The sequence below is a fragment of the Ranitomeya variabilis genome, chromosome 3 (genome assembly GCF_051348905.1).
Source record: "Ranitomeya variabilis isolate aRanVar5 chromosome 3, aRanVar5.hap1, whole genome shotgun sequence".
NCBI classification, from domain to species: domain Eukaryota; kingdom Metazoa; phylum Chordata; class Amphibia; order Anura; family Dendrobatidae; genus Ranitomeya; species Ranitomeya variabilis.
Window position 1 is genome coordinate 236,364,458 of NC_135234.1, and position 23,126 is coordinate 236,387,583.

The 23,126-nt window shown below is 42.8% G+C and overlaps 1 protein-coding gene across 1 annotated transcript in view; it reads left to right on the forward strand.

Moving 5' to 3' along the window:
- Positions 1-22,869, forward strand: part of LOC143815724 (uncharacterized) — a 78,921-nt gene extending 56,052 nt beyond the window's left edge. The window contains exons 6-7 of the mRNA XM_077295273.1: positions 20,246-20,343; positions 21,142-22,869. Coding sequence (XP_077151388.1) covers positions 20,246-20,343; positions 21,142-21,185 — 142 coding nt within the window. The 3' untranslated portion in view covers positions 21,186-22,869. The remainder of the gene's footprint in view (positions 1-20,245; positions 20,344-21,141) is intronic.
- Positions 22,870-23,126: the final 257 nt, after the last annotated feature.

A 23,126-nucleotide genomic window follows, 5' to 3' on the forward strand; every position in this document is an offset into this window, starting at 1 on the left:
TACCAACCTTCACTTGTAGGCTATTAACCATCTTGTCGCTGTAGTAATATGAAGTAGAAGTTGGTGAGATTTACAGCTAATCTGTAATGGTGGGATAATGAGTAGGTAACATCTAGGATCTAAGGGGATATGAAGGTCCATAACTTTAAAGATAAGCTTTTAACATTTTTCCTAAAATCTTTGAATACTTGTATATGACCAAAACATATGGGGTAGATCTCTACCATCACTACCATACATTCAACACTGATCGGAAATAGCAGGGTTAAGTTTATGCAATAGAGAAGGAGTGTGATACCAAAACATAAGTAGCTTAAATTGATTTTCCTTATAAACAAAGCATGTAAAAGTCTTGGCTGCTCTCATCCATATCTCTTGCCAGACAGTAGGTGATAGAGATTCCCCCAATGAAATTTTATTCATATATCAATGTTTCGGGTGGTCAGCAGGGAAAGGATTTTGTAGTATCTGGTATATATCTGATATAAGACCCTTGGTGGAGACTTCTGCCTTTCATAGTCTTAGGATGCAAGACTGTAACAGAGGAGAAAAGTGAGTACATATAGTGTCTAATTTGAAAAAGAGTAAATGAGGGCAGTAAGGCTCTAGAGTGGGTGTCAACTATATCTGCAAAGCAAAGAAGTTGCTTATCAACAATGGTTTAGTCAAGCTGCCTTCCAAATTATTGGGCAATGCAGGATTAAATAAGGAGGTCATGGGGGAGCATTCAATCATTAATAGGATTTTTTTTAGAACAGGCCTCCCTTATTTTCTATGTAAAAGAGATTGGTCCCAAACATGGGGGTGTCTTGCTAATTGGAGATAGTAGCCCAGAGGAATGAGTTTGGGTGAATCGGGGCCAACCACAATTTTTCTATTTCCATCCACCTGAAAAAAAAACTCTAAGAGCGGACCAGGATAGGATACAACATAAATGAGTTGCCCAATAATATTTGATAATATTCAGTATACCCAATCCTCTCCTCGTTTGTTTTACCCGTTAACATACAGTAATTAGATTTTTAATTCTGTGCCTTTTGTGGGCCTCAAAATATTGGTGTGTATGACTGTTTTTAACATCTGTGTCTGATCCATGTATCATTAGTGTTGAGCATTCCGATACTGCAAGTATCGGGTATCGGCCGATATTTGCTGTATCAGAATTTCCGATACCGAGATCCGATATTTTTGTGATATCGGGTATCGGGTATCGCAACAACATTAATGTAATAATGTGTAAAAAAGAGAATTAAAATAAAAAATATCGCTATACTCACCTGTCCGACGCAGCCGGGACCTCAGCGAGGGAACCGGCAGCGTTGTTTGTTTAAATTTCGCGCTTTTACTTGGTTACGTGAAGTCCCGGCTTGTGATTGGTCAGGGCGGCCATGTTGCCGGGACGCGGACCAATCACAGCAAGCCGTGACGAAATTACGTCACGGCTTGCTGTGATTGGTCCGCGTCCCGGCAACATGGCCGCCATTAACCAATCACAAGCCGGGACGTCACGGGAGGCTGGACATGCGCGTATTTTGAAAAGCGCGCGTGTCCAGCCTCCCGTGACGTCACGGCTTGTGATTGGTTAATGGCGGCCATGTTGCCGGGACGTGGACCAATCACAGCAAGCCGTGACGTAATTTCGTCACGGCTTGCTGTGATTGGTCCGCGTCCCGGCAACATGGCCGCCCTGACCAATCACAAGCCGGGACCTCACGTAACCAAGTAAAAGCGCGAATTTTAAACAAACAACGCTGCCGGTTCCCTCGCTGAGGTCCCGGCTGCGTCGGACAGGTGAGCATAGCGATATTTTTTATTTTAATTCTTTCTTTTACACATTAATATGGTTCCCAGGGCCTGAAGGAGAGTTTCCTCTCCTTCAGACCCTGGGAACCATCAGGAATACCGTCCGATACCTGAGTCCCATTGACTTGTATTGGTATCGGGTATCGGTATCGGATTGGATCCGATACTTTGCCGGTATCGGCCGATACTTTCCGATACCGATACTTTCAAGTATCGGACGGTATCGCTCAACACTATGTATCATGCATCCATGCAAAAAAAAATTCTAGTTTTTCAAGTTTCTTTAACCACTTCGCCACAAAGCCTGTTCTCACCTTCCTGAGCAGGCCAATTTTTACAATTCTGACCACTGTCAATTTATGAGGTCATAACTCTGGAATGCTTCAACGGATCCCGGTGATTCTGAGAATGTTTTCTAGTGACATATTATACTTTATGATAGTGGTAAAATGTATTTGATACGCTTTGCGTTTACTTGTTAAAAAAAAGCAGAAGTTTGGCAAAAAAATTTAAAATTTTGCAATTTTCAAACTTTTAATTTTTATGCCCTTAAATCAGAGAGTCATGTTGCACAAAATAGTTAATAAATAACATTTCCCACATGTCTACTTTACATCAGCACACTTTTGGAAACTTTTTTTTTTTGTTAAGTTATAAGGGTTAAATTTGACCAGCAATTTCTCATTTTTACAACGAAATTTGCAAAACCTTTTTTTTAGGGACCATGTCACATGTGAAGTGACTGAGGGGCCTATATGACAGAAAATACCCAAAATTGACACCATTCTAAAAACTACATCCCTCAAGGTACTCAAAACCACATTCAAGAAGTTTACTAACCCTTCAGGTGCTTCACAGGAACTTTGGAATGTGGAAGAAAAAAAATAAACATTTACTTTTCTTTCACAAAATTTTTTTTTTACTTCTGCAAGGGTAACAGGAGAAAATGGACCACACATTTTGTTGTGCAATTTCTCCTGAGCATGCCAATACTCCATATGTGGGGGGAATCTACTGTTTGAGCACACGGCAGTGCTTGGAAGGGAAGGAGCACCATTTGACTTTTTGAATCTAAAATTTGCTAGCAAAATTAGCAGTCACCATGTCACATCTGGAGAGCCTCTGATGTGTCTAAACAGTGGAAAACCACTCACAAGTGACACCATTTTGGAAACTAGACCCCTTAGGAAAGTTATCTAAATGTGTATTGAGCACCTTGAACCCCCAGATGCTTCATAGAAGTTTATAACATAAAGCGTGAAAAAAAAATAACATTTTTCCCAGATAAATCTTTTTTAGCTACAAATTTGCATTTTCATAAGGCTAACTAGAGAAATTGCTCCATACGTTTTGTTGTGCAATTTCTCCTGAGTACACTGATATGCCATATGTGGGGGAATACTACTGTTTGGGCGCACGGCAGAGCTTGGAAGGAAAGGAGCGCCATTTGACTTTTAAATGTAAAATTTACTGGAATAATTAGCGGATGCCATGTTGCGTTTGGAGAGCCCTGCTATGCCTAATCAATGGAAACACCCCACAAGTGATATCATTTTGGAAATTATAACCCTTTAGGAATTTATCCACAGATGTATTGACAATTTTGACTCCATGGGTGTTTTCCAGAAACAAGCAGCAGTGGATGTTGCTGAGTAAAAATTGCAAACTGCCGTAGTAGTGACCACAACATTATTCCCAGCTCAGTAGCATAGCTACCGGGAGGGCAGAGGGTGCGAGCGCCCTGGGCTAGAAGCTCAGAGGGGGCCCACCCGGAGCTAGGCTGCTGTAACTGCGCACGCCGATACAGTTACATTCTGCGGCAGAGCAGGGAGAATCGATCTCCCTGCTCTGCCACCCGGCCGCTATGGGGCCCCTGAGCAGGCGGTGGGCCCTGTGCCAGCAGTGAGCCCCCTGCCATCATTGGAAGATCAGCTGTAGCGGCATTTAGCTGATACAGCTGATCGCATTGATGGGAGAAGGAGCGTTACGCTCCTTCTCCCATCATTCCCCTATCAGCATCTGACGTCACCGACACTGACAGGGGGCGCGATGACGTCACTAGCCGGTGCCCGCTGTCAGGAGATGAACTGGCGCCCAGAGCTGCGGAGGAAGAGAGGTGAGTATTTATTTATTTGTTTTTTAAGGGTGCTGCCTTATACTACAGGATCTGCCTATAAGGGGCTGCCTTATACTACAGGATATGCCAATAGGGGGCTGCCTTATATTACAGGATATGCCTATAGGGGGGCTGCCTTATATTACAGGATCTGCCTATAGGGGGCTGCCTTATACTACAGGATCTGCCTATAGGGGGGCTGCCTTATATTACAGGGTCTGCCTATAGGTGTGCTGCCTTATACTACAGGATCTGCCTATAAAGGTGCTGCCTTATATTACAGGGTCTGCCTATAGGGGTACTGTCTCATACTACAGGGTCTGCCTATAGGGGTGCTGCCTTATATTACAGGGTCTGCCTATAGGGGTGCTGCCTTACATTACAGGGTCTGCCTATAGGGGTGCTGTTTTATACTACAGGATCTGCCTATGGGGGTGCTGTTTTATTCTACAGGATCTGCCTATGGGGGTGCTGCATTATACTACAGAGTCTGCCTATGGGGAGTGCATAATACTATATGGAGGCTTATGGGGAGTGCATTGTACTACATTTAGGACTATCTAGGGGGCCATCATACAGTGTGGAGATTACAGTGAGTAGGCCACCGTACAGTGTGGGGATTACAGTGAGAGGTATTATACTGTATTGGAGCCATCAAACAGTTTGGAGGCTACTAAGGGGTCAGTATACTGTGTGGGCGGTACTATACAGTGATGGGCATTATACTGTGTATAAGAGAGCATCATACTGTGTATAGGGGAGCTGTACAGGGGCAGACTCGGCACATTATTAAATGTAAAGTGGGCACTTATTGTTATAAGGGAAATCATGTTACTGTGACTTTCAAAGGGGCACACAGGGCATTATTACTTTCTAGGGGCAAAATATGGGCACTGTTTTCTAGGGCACTTGCACCCGGCGTTACTATATTATACAGTAGATGGTAGCTTTAGAATTTAGAAGGCACAGAGAATCACACAGCAGGTGGAGTAATAGGGACACATACGGCAGCAGTGGCTCAGTATTGGGGTATCAGGTGCAGTAATAGGGACACATAAGGCAACAGCGGCTCAGTATTGGGGTATCAGGGGCAGTAATAGGGACACATACGGCAGCAGCGACTCAGTATTGGGGTATCAGCAGGATGAGAAGTTTGTGCAGGTTGGAAATAGATGGTGATGGCTGGAATATGAAAAGTGAAATGTGTCTTTGTTGTATTCTCTGCAGCTGAGTCCTGGCTGGAAGAAGTTGTGTCGGTCTGGGCCAGATGGAAAAGATGGGAAAGGTGAACGATTCCATCAGAAGATCGTCAGCGGTAAGTCACTATCTGTAACTGTGCTGTGATCTCTTATACTGTATGTTCTGTAGGACTGGTATCTACCACTGACCATATGGCGGTAAATCCATGCTGGTCTTTAAATAGAGATTATCTTCAGTAATAATGCGGCCATCTGCTGAGGTTCTCCTCCACTATTAGGGTGCGTAATCCAGTTATAATCAAGCTTACCTGGTTAGGGGCCCACTCAGAAGCTTCGCCCCCTTGACCCAAAGCCCTAGCTACGCCTCTGGCCCAACTCCTGCTTCTGGAGACAAGCACCTGTAAATTAGGTGGGCTCTCATCACTACAGAAATGTCAAACATGTGTGTGCTATATGGGGTTTAGGCACACTGGGGCTCAGAAGGGAGGGGGCATTTGGATTTAGGAGCACAGAATTTGCTGAATTTCTTTTGGGGAGCGTGAAGCCATCTAGCTTTTGCAGAGCCTTTGTGCTACCAGTAACATGGAAGCCCCCTATATTTCCATTAACAGATTACGGACCTGAGTGGGGACTTGCTTTTTTTGTGGATTTAGTTGAAGTTTTTATTGCGAACATTTTACATAACATTAGAGATCACATTTATCCAGCGCTCTACGCTGAGCACTTACTTTGGGGTTTCCATCTAAATCTCTGAGTGACATGACAGATGAAACCCCCGATGGATCCATTCACTACAATGAGGCAGCAGATTTACTCAGGACTCCGTCTGGCCTTTGCTCAGCGGTGTCCTTTTCAGAAGTGCACAAAACTGTGGCCGACAGCATTTTTTGCAATCCTAAAAAGACAGACACCGCCGGATCACAGGTCCTATGGCATCCACAGTACCTTCATCTTCCTCATTATAGGAAATCTTCCACCCGGGGTTCTGTCTGAATCACATATTTCAGAGAATTAGGCTATGTGCACACATTGCGGAATAGGGTGCAGATTTTTCCGCACCTTTTTTGTAAAACCCGCAGGTAAAAAGCAGTGCGTTTTACCTGTGGATTTACCGCTGAATTACTGCAGGTTTTATGTGGATTCCACCTGCGGTTTAACACCTGTGGATTCCTATTGTGGAGCAGGTGTAAACCGCTGCGGAATCCGCATAAAGAATTGACATGCTGCGGAAAATACAACGCAGCGTTTCCGCGCAGTATTTTTCGCAGCATGATGCACAGCGGATTTAGTTTTCCATAGGTTTACATGGTACTGTAAACCGCATGGAAAACTGCTGCGAATAAGCTGCAGATCCGCAGCAAAATCCGCAACGTGTGCACATAGCCATACACTGAAACACCGGTGTAACCGGTTAGCACAGAGCGCAGGATAAATGTGTGCCGAAGCTTACTGCAATTTTTGGGAGACAGAATTTTTAAAAATCAACAACATGTGAAGAATTGGTTTTATTTATTTTTTACGCCGTTCCTCATGCAGTATAAGTGATTAGGCGACTTTATTCTTTGGGACGGTGCGATTACAGAGGTACCAGATTTATAGTGGATTTTTATGTTTGACATCTGTCACGCACTAAAAGACGCTTTTTATTGTGAAAACTAGTTTATGCATCACCATATTTTGAGAGCTATAATTTTTTCATATTTCGGCCGACAGAGTCATGTTATGACCTGTTTTTTGAGGGATGAGCTGACGTTTTTATTGGTACCATTTTTGGGCACATGACATTTTATGATCGCTTTCTATGCCGATTTTTGGGAGACAGAATGAACAAAAACCAGCAATTCAGGAATTGCTTTTTGTTTTTGTTTTTTTATACCATTCCGCATGTGGTAAAATTGATGACAACATTATTCTTTTGGTCAGTACGACTATAACGATACCACAGTTATAATTTTTTATGTCTTGGTGTTTTTACACAATAAAAATTATTCTGAGAGCTATAACTTTTTCATTTTTCTGCTGATGGAGCTGGGTGGTGGCTTGTTTTTGTGGAACAAGATGTCGTTTTCAGCTGTACCATTTTTATTTACATCTGTTTTTTTATCGCGTTTTATTGCACTTTTTGTTCGGCGGTATGATGATAATTTGAAAGCATTGTTTTTTGCCTCTTTTTTTACGGTGTTCACTGAAGGGGTTAACTAGTGAGATAGTTTTGTAGAGTGGGTCGTTATGGACATGGCGATACTAAATGTGTGTACTTTTATTGTTTTTTCATTTACATAAATAAATGTATTTATTGGAGAAAAAAAATGTCTTTATTTAGGAACTTTAAAAAAATAATATTTTTACACATTTCAATTTTTTTTTTACTTTTTACATTGTCCCAGGATGAGACATCACTATATAATGTCAGATCGCTGATCTGACACTCTGCACTGCAGAGTATCAGGTCAGTGATCTGACAGGCAGGGAAGGAGGCATGCCAGCGCCTGGTCTCAGCAGGCACTAATAAGCCACCGCCCTGCAGGACCCCGAAGGACCCCACGGCCATCTTGGTGCCGGGGGTCTCCATGGAGACCATCAGTACATTGCAATCGCATCATGATATACTGATGGAAGGGTGCAAGGAACCCCCTCCCTGTGCGATGCTTCTCTTTGCCCCTGTCACTACTGACAGCAGCATCAGTGAGGTTAAATACCCACGATTGGTGCTACCACCGATCGTGGGCGTTGCTGCAGGGTGTCAACTGTCACATTCAACTGACACCCGCATCCGATCGCAATGACACCCAGCGTGAGGCCGTGCGATCGGTGTGACCAGTACCAGTACCAGTACTGCTGTTTGCGGGAACGCAATTCCCACAGAGCAGTACTAATACGGCGCATGTCAGGAAGGGGTTAAATACCTTTAAAGGGGTTGACCAGATTTTCCACATCTGCAGTCACTCTATCTGACTGCAGACTTGTGAATATTCACAGTGCATGCAGAGCACGCGCTCACGATTCTCCGGCGCTGACAGTGAGTCTATGCGTTCATATAAGTGTCGGGACCACACTCAGTCGGAGCAGCCTTTGGAAGTGGGGAATCACCAGAAATAATACACAAGACACGTCTCGTATAGTATATCACTGGGAAGCCTTTGAAGCACGCCTGCCTTCAAGGTGCTATCCCCTCTTTATATAGTTGTACAGGTAGTTTCAGTGGTTATACAAGTTTTGCTTGTTTAAACAAAGAGAGAAAAGAGAAGACAAAAAAAACAGTTTCGGCTATGTGATAGTTTCACAACAAACAAAACAGTACAGTTTCGCCTAAGTGGCAGTTTCACAAACAAAAAATAGGATTTCACACTATAGCTAAAATGTCCTTGAATGGACAGGTCAATATTGATCACAAATTCTTTTTGGTTCATTGAGGTAACCATTTTTGTTCCGCTCTTCACAATCCCCCCTTTGACATATTCCATTCAAAACCTTGTCATATAGACGATTATTTTAGTCATTCTTTTTGTGATATTACAAAAAAAAAACTTTATATTCTCGCATCCATTACACAAAATTTATTTGTGCATACCGAGATACCCTTGAGTACAACCTTGAATAATACATATATAATTACAATAACTATAACTGTATGTATTAGGCTTTGCATAATCCCGGTAACCCACCCACCGATCCCCCTGAACCAATTGGCCGGGTTAAGAAAAGAAAAGGTATCTGACCACCAGCTATCCTTATTTTGGTCATTGTCTTTGTCATACTGATCCCTGAGTCGTTGTACGTCTTCTAATTTAAATCTCATACTCATAGTACTATTCGGGTCTATATAATGACAGCAGGTGGGTCCGATGATTTGACACATACCCCCTTGTGAGGCAGTTAGGTAATCCAATACCAGGGTATGTTGGTTAGTGACTATTATAAGCTGATTCTGTACAGCTATACTAGTATTTAATATGTCCAATATATCCCAAATCTGGTCATCTAGATAATCCGTGGCTCTAACTAATTTATCCCACATCTGTGTTAACATAGGATAAATAAAAATGGTACTAGCAATTTTGTTGGGAATTCCCATTTGTACTATATGTGGCCTCCCCGAGGGACATGGTGAGTTATCTGCAGCTCTTTTATACAGTGTGTGCTTGGGCATGGCTTGCATGTATCCATGATGCCTTTCCTTCAAGCTTGACTGCTGTTGGAGTTGTTAACAGGACTTGGAAAGGTCCGTCAAATCTCGGTTCCAGAGTCTTTCTGGTGTGTCTTTTCACGTAGATTTGATCACCAGGTTCCAAGATTTTCTGGATCTGGAAGGGAAGCAAAAACTTGCGAATGCACTTTAGTTAAACGTTTTTGTAATTCTTGTACATAAGCAGTTAAAGTCATAGTATTCAACATCAGTTGTTGTGGAAAATAACAACCCAAATTTGCTGCTCTACCAAAAAGAATCTCATGTGGTGACAGCTTAGCCTTCCCCCTTGGGGCGTTTCGGATGGAATAAAGGGCAAGTGGTAGACACTCGGTCCAAGGCTTTCCTGTTTCTGCCATGGCCTTCTGGATTTTTAATTTTATTGTTCCATTTAATCTTTCCACTTTACCTGAACTCTGTGGGTGATACGGAGTGTGAAACTGGTTTTCTACTCCCAACATTTTCATAACATTCTGGAATATTTCCCCAGTAAAATGGGTACCCCTATCTGACTCGATCACCTCAGGCATGCCGTAACGGGGTATCAGTTCATGTGCTATTTTAATGGCAGTAGTTTTTGCTGAGGCTTTACGAACTGGATAAGCCTCTGGCCACCCTGAGAACATATCCACACACACAAGCACATATTCGTATCCATTGTACCTAGGAAGCTGGATGTAGTCGATCTGGAGTCTTTGAAAGGGATACAGTGGTCTTACATGATGCTTGGTTGGGGTTTTAATGGTCTGACCTGGATTGTGTGCCAGGCATATAGCGCATGCAGCACACATGTTCTGAGCGAAATTACCAAAGCCTGGAGCCAACCACCTTTCTTTTACCTTGAGCGTCATACCGTTTAGGTATACATGCGTAGGTAGGTGGAGGTCACTCGCCACTGCGGGGTACCAGGCTCTGGGTAAACACAACAAAGTTCCTTTTTTCCATAATCCTTGCTGATCTTCTGCCCCTTTTTTCTGCCACTGCCCTCGTTCTTCGTCGTCTACCTGTTTCTGAGCTTCATTCAATCTCTCCTCATCATCTTCAGAGCTATCTAGTGTGTGGGCATGATGTAAGGGTTTACGTGCTGCCTGTTTTGCTGCTTTGTCGGCTTTATCGTTACCCCTGGCTTCCTCGGTGTCGAGTCTCACATGTGCAGCTACCTTTATCACCGCTATTTCTTTAGTTTCTTGTGCTGCCTCCAGAATCTGTCTAATGAGGGAGGCATGTTTAACAGGTTGGCCTGAAGCAGTCATATAACCTCTGGCTCTCCATATTACGCCAAAATCGAAAATAATGCCATGTGCATATCTAGAATCAGTGTATATGTTTGCTGTCTGATCTTTGGCTATTTTTAGAGCTTCAACTAATGCCGTAAGTTCTGCTTCTTGTGCAGACTGATTAGCAGGGAGAGGTTCTGCTTTCAGCACTTCATGCTGAGTTACTACCGCATAACCTGTATGAAATTGTCCATTCATATCTGCATATCTACTGCCATCTATGAAAAGTTCAAATGTAGCATTACAGAGTGGCTTGTCACGTACATTACGTAAGCCCTGAGTCTCTTGTTCCATTAATTGTACACAATCATGCATTGACTCTGATGGGTCAAAGGAGTTGGAGAGTGCAGTTTCCTCAGGTATGGTACCCCCCTCAGACTCTAAAGGGAGCAAAGACGCGAGATTAAGAGTCTGAACCCTGGCAAAGGAAATGTTGGGCGGCAGTAGTAGGGAACATTGGAGACGGAGGTGTCTGGCCATTGAAATATGTTTAGGTTGGACCTGGTTAAGAATGCCATGTACATCATGAGTGGTCTGAACTAGAAGTGGGTGATCAAGAACAATCTCAGAAGCTTTATCTAATAACAGTGAAATTGCGGCTACTACTCTTACACAAGAAGGTGCGGCTCTAGCTACAGGGTCCAGATGAGCTGATATGTATGCCACAGGTCTCTGTTTGTTTCCATGTTTTTGTGTGAGCACCCCTGTAGCATGTGAGGATATCTCAGCTGCCATCAATTGAAAAGGTTTAGGGTATGTGCACACGTTCAGGATTTCTTGCAGAAATTTCCTGAAGAAAACCGGAAATTTTCTGCAAGAAATCCGCATTTTTTTTTTTGCGTTTTTTTTCCGTTTTTTTCGCGTTTTTTTAGTATTCTGCAAGCGTAATTAGCTTGCAGAATGCTAAAGTTTTCCAAGCGATCTGTAGCATCGCTTGGAAAACTGACTGACAGGTTGGTCACACTTGTCAAACATAGCGTTTGACAAGTGTGACCAACTTTTTACTATAGATGCAGCTTATGCAGCATCTATAGTAAAAGATAGAATGTTTAAAAATAATAAAAAAAATAAAAAAATGCTTATACTCACCCAGACATCTCCTCACCGGCGTCCGGCTCCTCTTCCTATAGCTGGTCTGTGCGCACAGGACCTTCCGTGACGTCACGGTCACGTGAGCGGTCACATGACCGCTCACGACCAATCACAGGACAGTGACGTCATCGGCAGGTCTTTCGCCGCACACCAGCTACAGGAACCGAACGGCAGCGTGCAGTGGAGGCGGGAAGACATCGAGGGTGAGTATAGGACTGTTTTTTATTTTAATTCTTATTTTTTGACCACTTATATGGTGCCCAGTGCGTGGAGGAGAGTTTCCTCTCCTCCACCCTGGGTACCAACCGCACATAATCTGCTTACTTCCCGCATGGTGTGCACAGCCCCGTGCGGGAAGTAAGCAGATCAATGGACCCCTAGGTGTGCGGAATCCCCTGCAATTCCGCATTTTAATGAACATGTTGCTTTTTTTTCCGCGATGCGATTTTTTCGCGGAAAAAAAGGCTACATTTGCACAAAAAATGCGGAATACACTTAAAATAATAGGAGGCATATGTAAGCGTTTTTTTCGCGTTTTTATCACGTTTTTATAGCGAAAAAACGCGAAAAAAACGCGAAAAATACTGAACGTGTGCACATGGCCTTAGTGTAGTCTGGGAGTCCCAAAGCCGGAGCTGATACCAGTGCTGTTTTCAAAGAGGAAAATGATTGTTTAGCCTCTTCACTGAGTGAATATGGCGTGTTGGCAATACAGTCATATAAAGACTGCATGAGTTGACTTGCATGTATGATCCACTGTCTACAGTGTGAAACAATACCCAGGAAAGCACGCAGCTGTTTGTGATTCCTGGGTTCAAGCATGTTACGTATGGCTTCCGTACGTTGAGGTGTGAGGTGTCTGATGCCCTGTGATATGCAGTGACCTAAGAACACGACTGTTTGTTGACAAGCCTGGAGTTTCTGTCTATTTACTTTACAGCCTTCTTGCGCTAGGAAAATTAAGAAATTAACAGTTGAGGTAACTGCCATCTGCTCATCAGGGCAACAAATAAGTAAGTCATCTACATACTGTAGAATGACTACTCCTGGTTCTGGGGTGAAATTTTTCAGCACGGTCTGCATTGCTTCAGAGTACAAAGTTGGTGAGTGTACCATACCTTGTGGCAATCTTGTCCATGCTAATTGTTTACCCTTGAATGTAAAGGCAAACAAATGCCAACAGTTCTTATGTAGTGGCACAGAAAAAAATGCGTTTGATAAGTCAATTACCGTAAAATATGCAGCAGTGCTGGGAATTTGAGACAGTAAGGTATGAGGATTCGGTACCACAGGGGTGACTGGTGCCAAAACCTTATTGATTTCCCGTAGGTCGTGCACCATGTGATATTTCACCATAGTTTCTTTGGAGGAAACTTTCTTTTTAACAGGATATAAGGGTGTATTGGCGGGTGACCTGATTTCTACCAAAACACCTTGTAACACATAATCCTGAATTTGTTGAGAAATCGCCAGTTCTTGCTGGGCGCTGATGGGGTATTGCCTAAGCTGAGGTAAAATGGTTCCCGGGGCAGTTTCTAACAGTATAGGAGCTACTGATAAGAATCCTACATCAGTGTCTCCTTTTGCCCATAGGCTGTCAGGAACCCGAGACAAGTCAATTTTTGCTTGTTGAGTGTAAATTTCGGGAAAATCCTCCATTGCCTGTATTCTAACATATTGTTCCAGAGTTTCTGCATCTTCAGGGATGGTCAGCATAACTGTGCCATTTTCTCTAAAATGGATGTTTACGTGCATTTTACTTAAGACATCAGTACCCAGCAAGCAGGTAGGTGCACCTTTAGCAAATAAAAATTTGGATACAAAGGTTTTAGGGCCAAAGCTCACATTTAAAGGTTTTGTAAAGGGCAACGCCTGAATTTTACCATCATACCCTTCTGCATATGTTACCTTTGAGGATATATTGTCAGGATATGGTAAAAAGTATTGATTTAAAATGGAGGATGTTGCTCCCGTATCTATCAGAAAAGGTACATTTTTACCCTCAACCTCAACTTGTATTATTGGTCTTCTAGAAGGAAGAGAGACCTGCATAACCTTCAGTCATTCTGAGCTGTCTGTTTGATCAGGCGCTGGGTTATTTATCCTATTTTTGGGTACAAAGGTTCCTGAATCTATATCTGCTTTTCTCTTCCTACATTCCCTTTGGAAATGTCCTGGCTTCTTACAGTAATGACAAGTAAACTTTTGATTAGCAGAGCCAGTATTAGCCTGTGCAATTCTTACTGGCTTAGAATTTTCTCTTAAGTCCATTTCTATCCCTACAGCTTTCTGTCTAGCCAGGTGTGGGTCTTCCAAGGTTCTCCAATCAGGGGTTGCGGCCTTAAGCTTTTCCTTCACTTTTGGAGACAATCCATCTATAAAGGTTTTTGTAACTAACCTCATCATTCCTGAAGCGGTTAGATCCATGCCTTCATCTCTGAAATTATTTTCTACACTTAGATAATATTCGTCTACTGATTGTCCAGATTTCTGAGCCACCACTCCCGTTGTTCCTCTCTGCCTCTGTTTTTCCCTCATGAAAACCATTAAGTGATCTACAAATTGCGTACCTGATTCTATCGTTTGTAAGGCACCATCTCCTGCCTGGGGCCTATGTACCTGTAGATTTGCTAATAGCTCCTGGAAGAGTCCAGGAGTCATTTTCATTCTACATAATTCTTCTCCATCTGCCCAAACTCCAGCGTGAGTCTGCATAATTTGCTGTATATATTGTGCAAATCTAACTGGACACTGGGTGGGATCTGGTGCGTTATGCAAGAGAGACATGCCTTCAGCGGGGGACCAAGGGAAATATTGTCGAGTTTGGTGATATCTAGTTCCCATTACTCCGTCAGCACCAGGTTCCCTAAAGGGTCTTGGTACTACCCTAACAGGGGCAAGTACAGCGCCATGTCTAGGTGTACCACAGGCTAGGCAATCATTTCTCCAGTCTGGATTTTGTTGTCCACAGTGCGGACATACCCATCCTCCTGGTCCGGCTAAACTTTGAGGTGGTGTTTGGAGAAAAGATGGGGCATGTGGGTTAAGGTATGGGGGTGGGGTGTTCTTATATTCCACATTTTGTTTTTCTCCATAGCCTGCGGGTCTAATACACCACTTTTTATTCTGTTGATTATATGTCCATCCCTCTTTTTCTGCTACCCTAGAGACATCAATCAACGCTTGGATCTGATCTATCCATTTCTTGTCTCTGATTATGCCTTTTTTTTTTTTCCTGAATTCCTTCCCATTTTTTTCTACTAAAGGCTTCTGCCTTAGTAACTCCAAACTTACTAAAAATCTTTCTCAGCCCCTTAGTGGCATCTTCACCACTTCTCTCCTTTATGATAGTATAGATATCTAATTCTTCTGGTTCCGACTTTGTTTGCTTATTCCCCATTTTCTTATCCTGAGCTTTTTTCCTTTCTTGCCCTAGGTGGCGTTTGGGTATGAGAATACCTCGTTACCTTCTTCCTAAGGAGCTAGGATGTTTAACGGCTTCTGCGTACCGTGTTGATGTAAGAAAATCCTGATTCCTACACCTATAGCAAACAACACAAATGCAACCAGACAGAGGATCAAAATACAACGTATCTTGTCCCAGGCTAATTTATCTGTCCTGGGCTCATACTATCATACACTTATCCGTCACCAGGTTTTCGTCAAAGACAGGATCAGAGATTGAACATAGGCGCGGAGGTCTCCCCGAAAGGACGCAACCACGTTGCCCAGTGGGACAGTCACTTCTTCTGTTTCAACACCCTGGGCGGCTTATAGGGCTATTCCCAACTTCCACTCACCTTCTATTCACATTCACTCTCATTCAATGCCGTACTCCGTGAGGTGGTCAATTCCTAAGTAGTTCAAGAACCCGAGCTATAGGTATCCTCCTCTACTAGAACTACCCGCTAAAGGACACGACACAGAAAATCTTACGGACAGTGCAGGGCAGATATAAGAGATCTAACAGTGTCTCTTACCTGGCCAGGTTTTTATTCATCTGCCGTCCATTATCCCAGATTCTCTTTTCGTTCGTATTCTGCCGGTGTTCTTGAAGGAGTACACAGACCTCGGGTCCCTGTTCAGGCGCCAGGAAATGTCGGGACCACACTCAGTCGGAGCAGCCTTTGGAAGTGGGGAATCACCAGAAATAATACACAAGACACGTCTCGTATAGTATATCACTGGGAAGTCTCTGAAGCACGCCTGCCTTCAAGGTGCTATCCCCTCTTTATATAGTTGTACAGGTAGTTTCAGTGGTTATACAAGTTTTGCTTGTTTAAACAAAGAGAGAAAAGAGAAGACAAAAAAAACAGTTTCGGCTATGTGATAGTTTCACAACAAACAAAACAGTACAGTTTCGCCTAAGTGGCAGTTTCACAAACAAAAAATAGGATTTCACACTATAGCTAAAATGTCCTTGAATGGACAGGTCAATATTGATCACAAATTCTTTTTGGTTCATTGAGGTAACCATTTTTGTTCCACTCTTCACATAAGTATGCGTTATGCGTACTTCAGGCCTCTTTCTGACGCACATGGCCTCACACAATGCAGTTGAATTGAGCAAGGCTTCCCACGTCTAGTTGGAATGTTGCCGGGAGTATGCATATCGCCTTCTTGCCTTCACAGACTACCCGATCTCACTGCCAGCATCAAAGAATCCGGGCAGCGCGCTCTGGATGCAGTCATATAGAGTAACTTTCGTAAAAAGCCTGAAAATATTTATTTTGTGGAATATTTATGATGTTATTATAAACATGCTTTTCCTTTCTTATGAAATTCCTATTTTAGTCAGAATAATATCATGTTTCTATTTGATTATACATTTAGCTGTAATTTAATTAAAAAAAGGAGAATGATATGTTCAAAAGACAAAAGATTGGTTGCCTGTACTAATTTTTAACAATATAAATATTATAAAACAAACACAACAGCTTATACAGAACAAACAAAAACATTTAATGAAGCAGACATTGCACTAGAACCTACAAGTGCTGCTCACAAAATTAGAATGTTATCAAAAAGTTAATTTATTTTAGTTCTTCAATACAAAAAGTGAAACTCATATACAGTGCCTTGCGAAAGTATTCGGCCCCCTGGAACTTTTCAACCTTTTCCCACATATCATGCTTCAAACATAAAGATACCAAATGTAAATTTTTGGTGAAGAATCAACAACAAGTGAAACACAATTGTTGAATTGTTGAATGAAATTTATTGGTTATTTTAAGTTTTTGTGGAAATTCAAAAACTGAAAAGTGGGGCGTGCAATATTATTCGGCCCCTTTACTTTCAGTGCAGCAAACTCACTTCAGAAGTTCATTGTGGATCTCTGAATGATCTAATGTTGTCCTAAATGCCTAATGATGATAAATATAATCCACCTGTGTGTAATCAAGTCTCCGTATAAATGCACCTGTTCTGTGATAGTCTCAGGGTTCTGTTTGAAGCACAGAGAGCATCATGAAGACCAAGGAACACAACAGGCAGGTCCATGATACTGTTGTGGAGAAGTTTAAAGTCGGATTTGGATACAAAATAATTTCCAAAACTTTAAACATCCCAAGGAGCACTGTGCAAGTGATCATATGGAAATGGAAGGAGCATCATACCACAGCAAATCTACCAAGACCCAGCCGTCTCTCTAAACTTTCATCTCAAACAAGGAGAAGACTGATCAGAGATGCAGCCAAGAGGCCCATGATCACTCTGGATGAACTGCAGAGATCTACAGCTGAGGTGGGACAGTCTGTCCATAGGACAACAATCAGTCGTACGCTGCACAAATCTGGCCTTTTTGGAAGAGTGGCAAGAAGAAAGCCATTTCTCAAAGATATCCATAAAAAGTGTTGTTTACAGTTTGCAACAAGCAACCTGGGAGACACACCAAACATGTGGAAGAAGGTGCTCTGGTCAGATGAAACCAAAATCGAACTTTTTGGCAACAATGCCAAACGATATGTTTGGCGCAAAGGCAACACAGCTCATCACCCTGAACACACCATCCCCACTGTCAAACATGGTGGTGGTAGCATCATGGTTTGGGCCTGCTTTTCTTCAGCAGGGACGGGGAAGATGGTTAAAATTGATGGGAAGATGGATGGAGCCAAATACAGGACCATTCTTGAGGAAATCCTGTTGGAGTCTGCAAAAGACCTGAGACTGGGATGGAGATTTGTCTTCCAACAAGACAATGATCCCAAACACAAAGCTAAATCTACAATGGAATGGTTCACAAATAAACGTATCCAAGTGTTAGAATGGCCAAGTCAAAGTCCAGACCTCAATCCAATCAAGAATCTGTGGAAAGAGCTGAAAACTGCTGTTCACAAACGATCTCCATCAAACCTCACTGAGCTCGAGCTGTTTGCCAAGAAAGAAGGGGCAAGAATTTCAGTCTCTCGATGTACAAAACTGATAGAGACATACCCCAAGCGATGTGCAGCTGTAATCGCAACAAAAGATGGCACAACAAAGTATTAAGTTAAAGGGGCCGAATAATATTGCACGCCCCACTTTTCAGTTTTTGAATTACCACAAAAATGTAAAATAACCAATACATTTTGTTCAACTTCACAATTGTGTTCCACTTGTTGTTGATTCTTCACCAAAAATTTACATTTGGTATCTTTATGTTTGAAGCATGATATGTGGGAAAAGGTTGAAAAGTTCCAGGGGACCGAATACTTTCGCAAGGCACTGTATTATATAGAGTCATTACAAACAGAGTGATCTACAGTATTTCAAGTGTTTATTTCTGTTAATGTTGATGATTATGGCTTACAGCCAATGAAAACCCAAAAGTCATTATCTCAGTAAATTAGAATACGTTATCGCACCAGCTTGAAAAAGGATTTTAAAATCCGAAATGTTGGCCTACTGAAATGTATGTTCAGTAAATGCACTCAATACTTGGTCGGGGCTCCTTTTGCATCAATTACTGCATCAATGTGTCGTGGCATGGAGGCGAAAATATGGAAGGTAAGGAACTGCAGGAAGGGGTTACCAATGTCCCACTTGCGGCCTCACACATTATTATTAACTTAAGGGGCCACAATTTATCATGTTACAGTTGTATCAAGGCATAACAAGTGGATGGGGGACAATGTTACAGCTATATGGTTGCCACTAGTGGCATTACTACTGTGTTTCACCGCAAAGATTGACATTAGTACTGTACTGGAGCATAAAGAGGAATTTTACTATTATACCAGGGCCACAATTGGAGACATTTATATTAATACTACAGCAGTGCTGGGGAACCTCAGGGCCGTGTGCCATTTATGGCCCTCAATGACCTTTTATCTGTCCCTGGGCAGAATTCCGGGTACCGCAGTGATTGGGCCGACAGCTGCATTTTGATAGCTGCTGACCCATTACTTTCTTCTTGCTCTGTGAGCCCAGACATGCAGTGTTCACTACTGCGCGCTGAGGCGGGTGCAATGAAAGATGACATTCTGACACCAGTGCTAGTGTCAGGACGTATTTTGTGAGCAGAGCTAGTGCGCAATTTGTATGGCCCCCATAGGATGGTATAAATATTGCAATGGCCTCTGGCAAAAAAAAAGATTCCCCACCCCTGCTCTACAGCGCCAGAGGGGCACATTTCTGCTATGAGGTGGGAAAAAAGTGTTGACAACTTTCATGCAAGATATTTTATTTTTAGAGATACTATTACCATGGGAGGAAATAAAAGGGAAGTACTATCACTGTGTAGGGCAGGACCCTGGCACATTTTTTCTTCAGTGCAATGTAGAAGTTGGGGAAAAGTAGGGAGGATGCTTTAGAAGTGATGTGTTTCATTCTACAGAAATAGGTCGTGGCTGGATGAAGTCACGAGTTCTGCACCAGATAAAAAGAAAAGTAAAAAAATGAATAACTTTAGTTGGAGATGTCACCGGTTATCAGGTACGGACTGGGACTGAAATTCAGCCCTGGCATTTGGAATCACACAGGCCCATGTTGTTCCCGTCCCAAGCACCAGATGGGATATATCACTAATATTACCCTGGATGGAGGAAAGGAAGATTCTGTACAAGACCAATATTTCTAATGATCCCCGTGGCTGCTGGGGTAAGTGACGGAGTCAGGGACTTTGTGCTCCATCACAACTCTTACCAGTATGGGTGTCTTGAGAACACTGATTCTGTTAACGGCGTAGCAGACAAGGCAGCCCATGACCAGACAGGCCCTTCTAGCATTTGCAAGAATTGCCAGATGGCCAGTCCGGCCCTACCGGTTATCATTGAATTGGTTTATACTTGAACTATATATACTGCTCAATATTGAAGTTACAACACAAAGAAGGAGAAGTTGTGGAATTGTGAAAATCACAGGATCAATAGAAATGGTTTTATATGCAAATGATTAAAAATGGAAACAAAATTTTCAAAAGTCACAATTTATTCAGTATCAAGTATGAGCCCTATGTGCATAACACACACGTTTACCCACCTTGGCATGCTATTAATTAGGTTATTAACCCTTTTAAAACCTTGGAAGTATAGGTGCATGCAAGGTAGCCTCCCCCTGTTTGATGTCACTAATCACCATATTTGGCTATTTACAGGCATGAGAACTACACAGCTTGGGACATTCTCCGTTGGATACTATTTTTATGCATGGCTCTGTGTGTCGTCTTTTCCAGCTGTTACCAAAGGTTTTCAGGTGAGGTTGCATTATATTTATATTTGCATTCTTCAAAACTGAAATTGCAACAAGAAAGAAAATGTGTATAATTATGGAAATCACATTTCAGTAGACAGTGATATGCAAATGATAAAAAATGGAAAGAAATTTTTCAAAAGACCTTGAGGTATTCAGTATCGACTATGAGCACCATATGCAGAAATCCACGCACTTACACACCTTGACAAGCTGTCAATGAGGTTACTAATGGTTGCCTCATAAATGTTCTACCATACTGAATGTACTTAGCATCCAAATCATAAAGATCCACTGCAGGCAGCTGCAATTGCCGCCCAATGACAACTCAGATGTGCTCGATGGAAGCCAAGACCATAGACGCTGCAGGTAATGGTATCACATTTAGGTTACACAGGCTGCTAACAGTAGCATGAGCAACATGTGGCCTGACGCTGTCAGTTTGAAAAACGATTCCTGGTTGGAAATTGCAAAGGGAGCTGCCTGCAGTGGATCTTGATTATTTTCATGCCCAAGTGAATTTGGTGTGGTAATACATTTCTCAGCCAACAATTAACCACATTGACAGCAGCCAAGGCGTGTAAGTGCGTGTATTTCTGTATATTACACTCATACTTTATACTGAATAAATCGAGATATTTAAAAAAATGTTATTTCTGTTTTTCATCATTTGAATATCAGTAATATGTCTATCCATCCCATGATATCCAGAATTCCACGGCTTTTTCTTTTAATTTAATTTTAATGTTGAGGAGAATAAGAGATTGTATGATACTGACATTTGTTTCTTTTTCTTTTCAGCTCATATACATCAGATGTGTAATCGCTCATTTAACAAGACCTGATTCGAGTATTGGATATACAATTGTTCAAGCATGATCCTACTTGTTGTAATTATGCGTTTATTTTATTATCAGATGGGAAACGTTACTAATCTGCTCCCATTAACTGACAACTGTTCCTATTTATGTTTTATATCACAGACTGGGAAATAGTTGCAAACGCCCATAAAAATGCAGTGTCATGATCCAGGACGAGCTTTTGCTTCCTTCCCGTAATGGTCAGGTCTGGGTTAATTTTATCCGCCTCTCTTTGGTTCTGGGTTGGCTATTTAGGGCTGTCTCTGCCTAGGTCGGGTGTCGGTTATAGTTCCGGTCCCTCGGCTTGAGCAGCTGACCTAGGTTTATCCGTGAGATTCTCCAGTCCCTTCTGCTCCATTTGCTGTCTGTCCCACTTTCCCTGTGCCTCTGTCCTACGTCTTTGTTTATACTTGGCTTTCACATGCATGACCCGGCTTGGTAGATTGATTTATCTTCTCAGCTTCTGATTTTGTACCTGCCTGTACTCTCTGGCTTCTGATCCTCTGCTCGTTCCGGACGTTGCTTTCCGCCTCATCGTCTTGTATCTCCGCTCCCGACCCCTGGCTAGTTACATCTCTTCCTCTCGGCTGTCACGCACCTCCGCAGGTCTCAGGCAGCTTGGTTCTGGTTGGGTTCACTCTTGTTCCCCGGTTCAGATCCCGGGCATCAGCGCTCTCCTCACTGGCTGGGTTGCACCTCGGACATCAGCGCTCTCCTCACCGGCTGCGTCGCGCTGCATGCCTGCAGCATCGACCCTGCTTCCTGGCAGGTCCTCGCTCCGTAGACTCATCTGTCAGGCGCCGCTGCACCATTTAGTGGTCACTGCCATATCACGTCCTGTGCGATGCGACATGCAGGTTTTAGAAGCCAAATTAATTTTTGTAAAGATTCCTTTCTGACTTTGTGTGAAAGGATTTAATTACATTTTTGTCACTAAATATATAGCTCCCACCATTGCATGGACTCAATATCAAGTATAAAAGTTACCGTTTCCACTCTCACAGTCTGCATAGTTGGAACCCACACCCTCACTTCTGCTTACTAAACCAAAGAATAAGGCTTCCTTGGGCATCTTAAAGAGAATATGTTAGGTCGCTTTTGTGCACACTACTAATAGTATCCTGAAATAAGTCTTGGGGAGCCCTTTCAGGATATGTAACTTTTATTGCTGTACATTATCCCATTGTGTTCCTGTAAGCCCTGGCAAATTTATAGTGGTGTGCTAGTCAAACATATGTTAATGCCAAATGAATATTTACCCTTTTCCCCGCATATAGTCCCACCCCTCTGTCGATGTTAGTGATTCAACTACACGGGTTGGATACCTAACTTGTGCACCTCCAAGAAGCCCTGAGTGCCGTGATCACCATTTCCAGATGTTAGTGATTCAGATAGATGGTCATACGCCCGAGGATTGCATCGCAATCCTCGGACTTGTCATCTGATCTCTTGACCTGAAAGTGACAGCTCAGGCGACTCCTATGGCAGTGTGACTGTCACAGAAATACATGCTGTCACGCTCAGGTCAGGAGAGCAGATGGCCAGTCCGAGGATTGTGATGCGATTCTCGGGCATATGGCAGTCTATCTGAATCGGTGACACTGGCGCAGTGGGATTGGCTGGATTATGGGCAGGGGAGGGGTGAATATTCATTTGGCATTTACATATGCTTTGCTAGCCAGTGCGTGTAAATGCTTACTGTACATTCACTTCTTCCCCTGCACATAATCCAGCCCACCACTCTACGCTGATGTCAGCAATTCATTCAGACTGCCGAATGCCCGAGGATCGCATCACAATCCACGGACTGGCCATTTGCTCTCCTGACCTGAGCGTAACAGCATGTATTTCAATGCAGCTGTCACTCCCAAGTCAGGAGAGCAGACAGCAAGTCTGAGGATTGCGATGCGATTTTAGGGCATATAG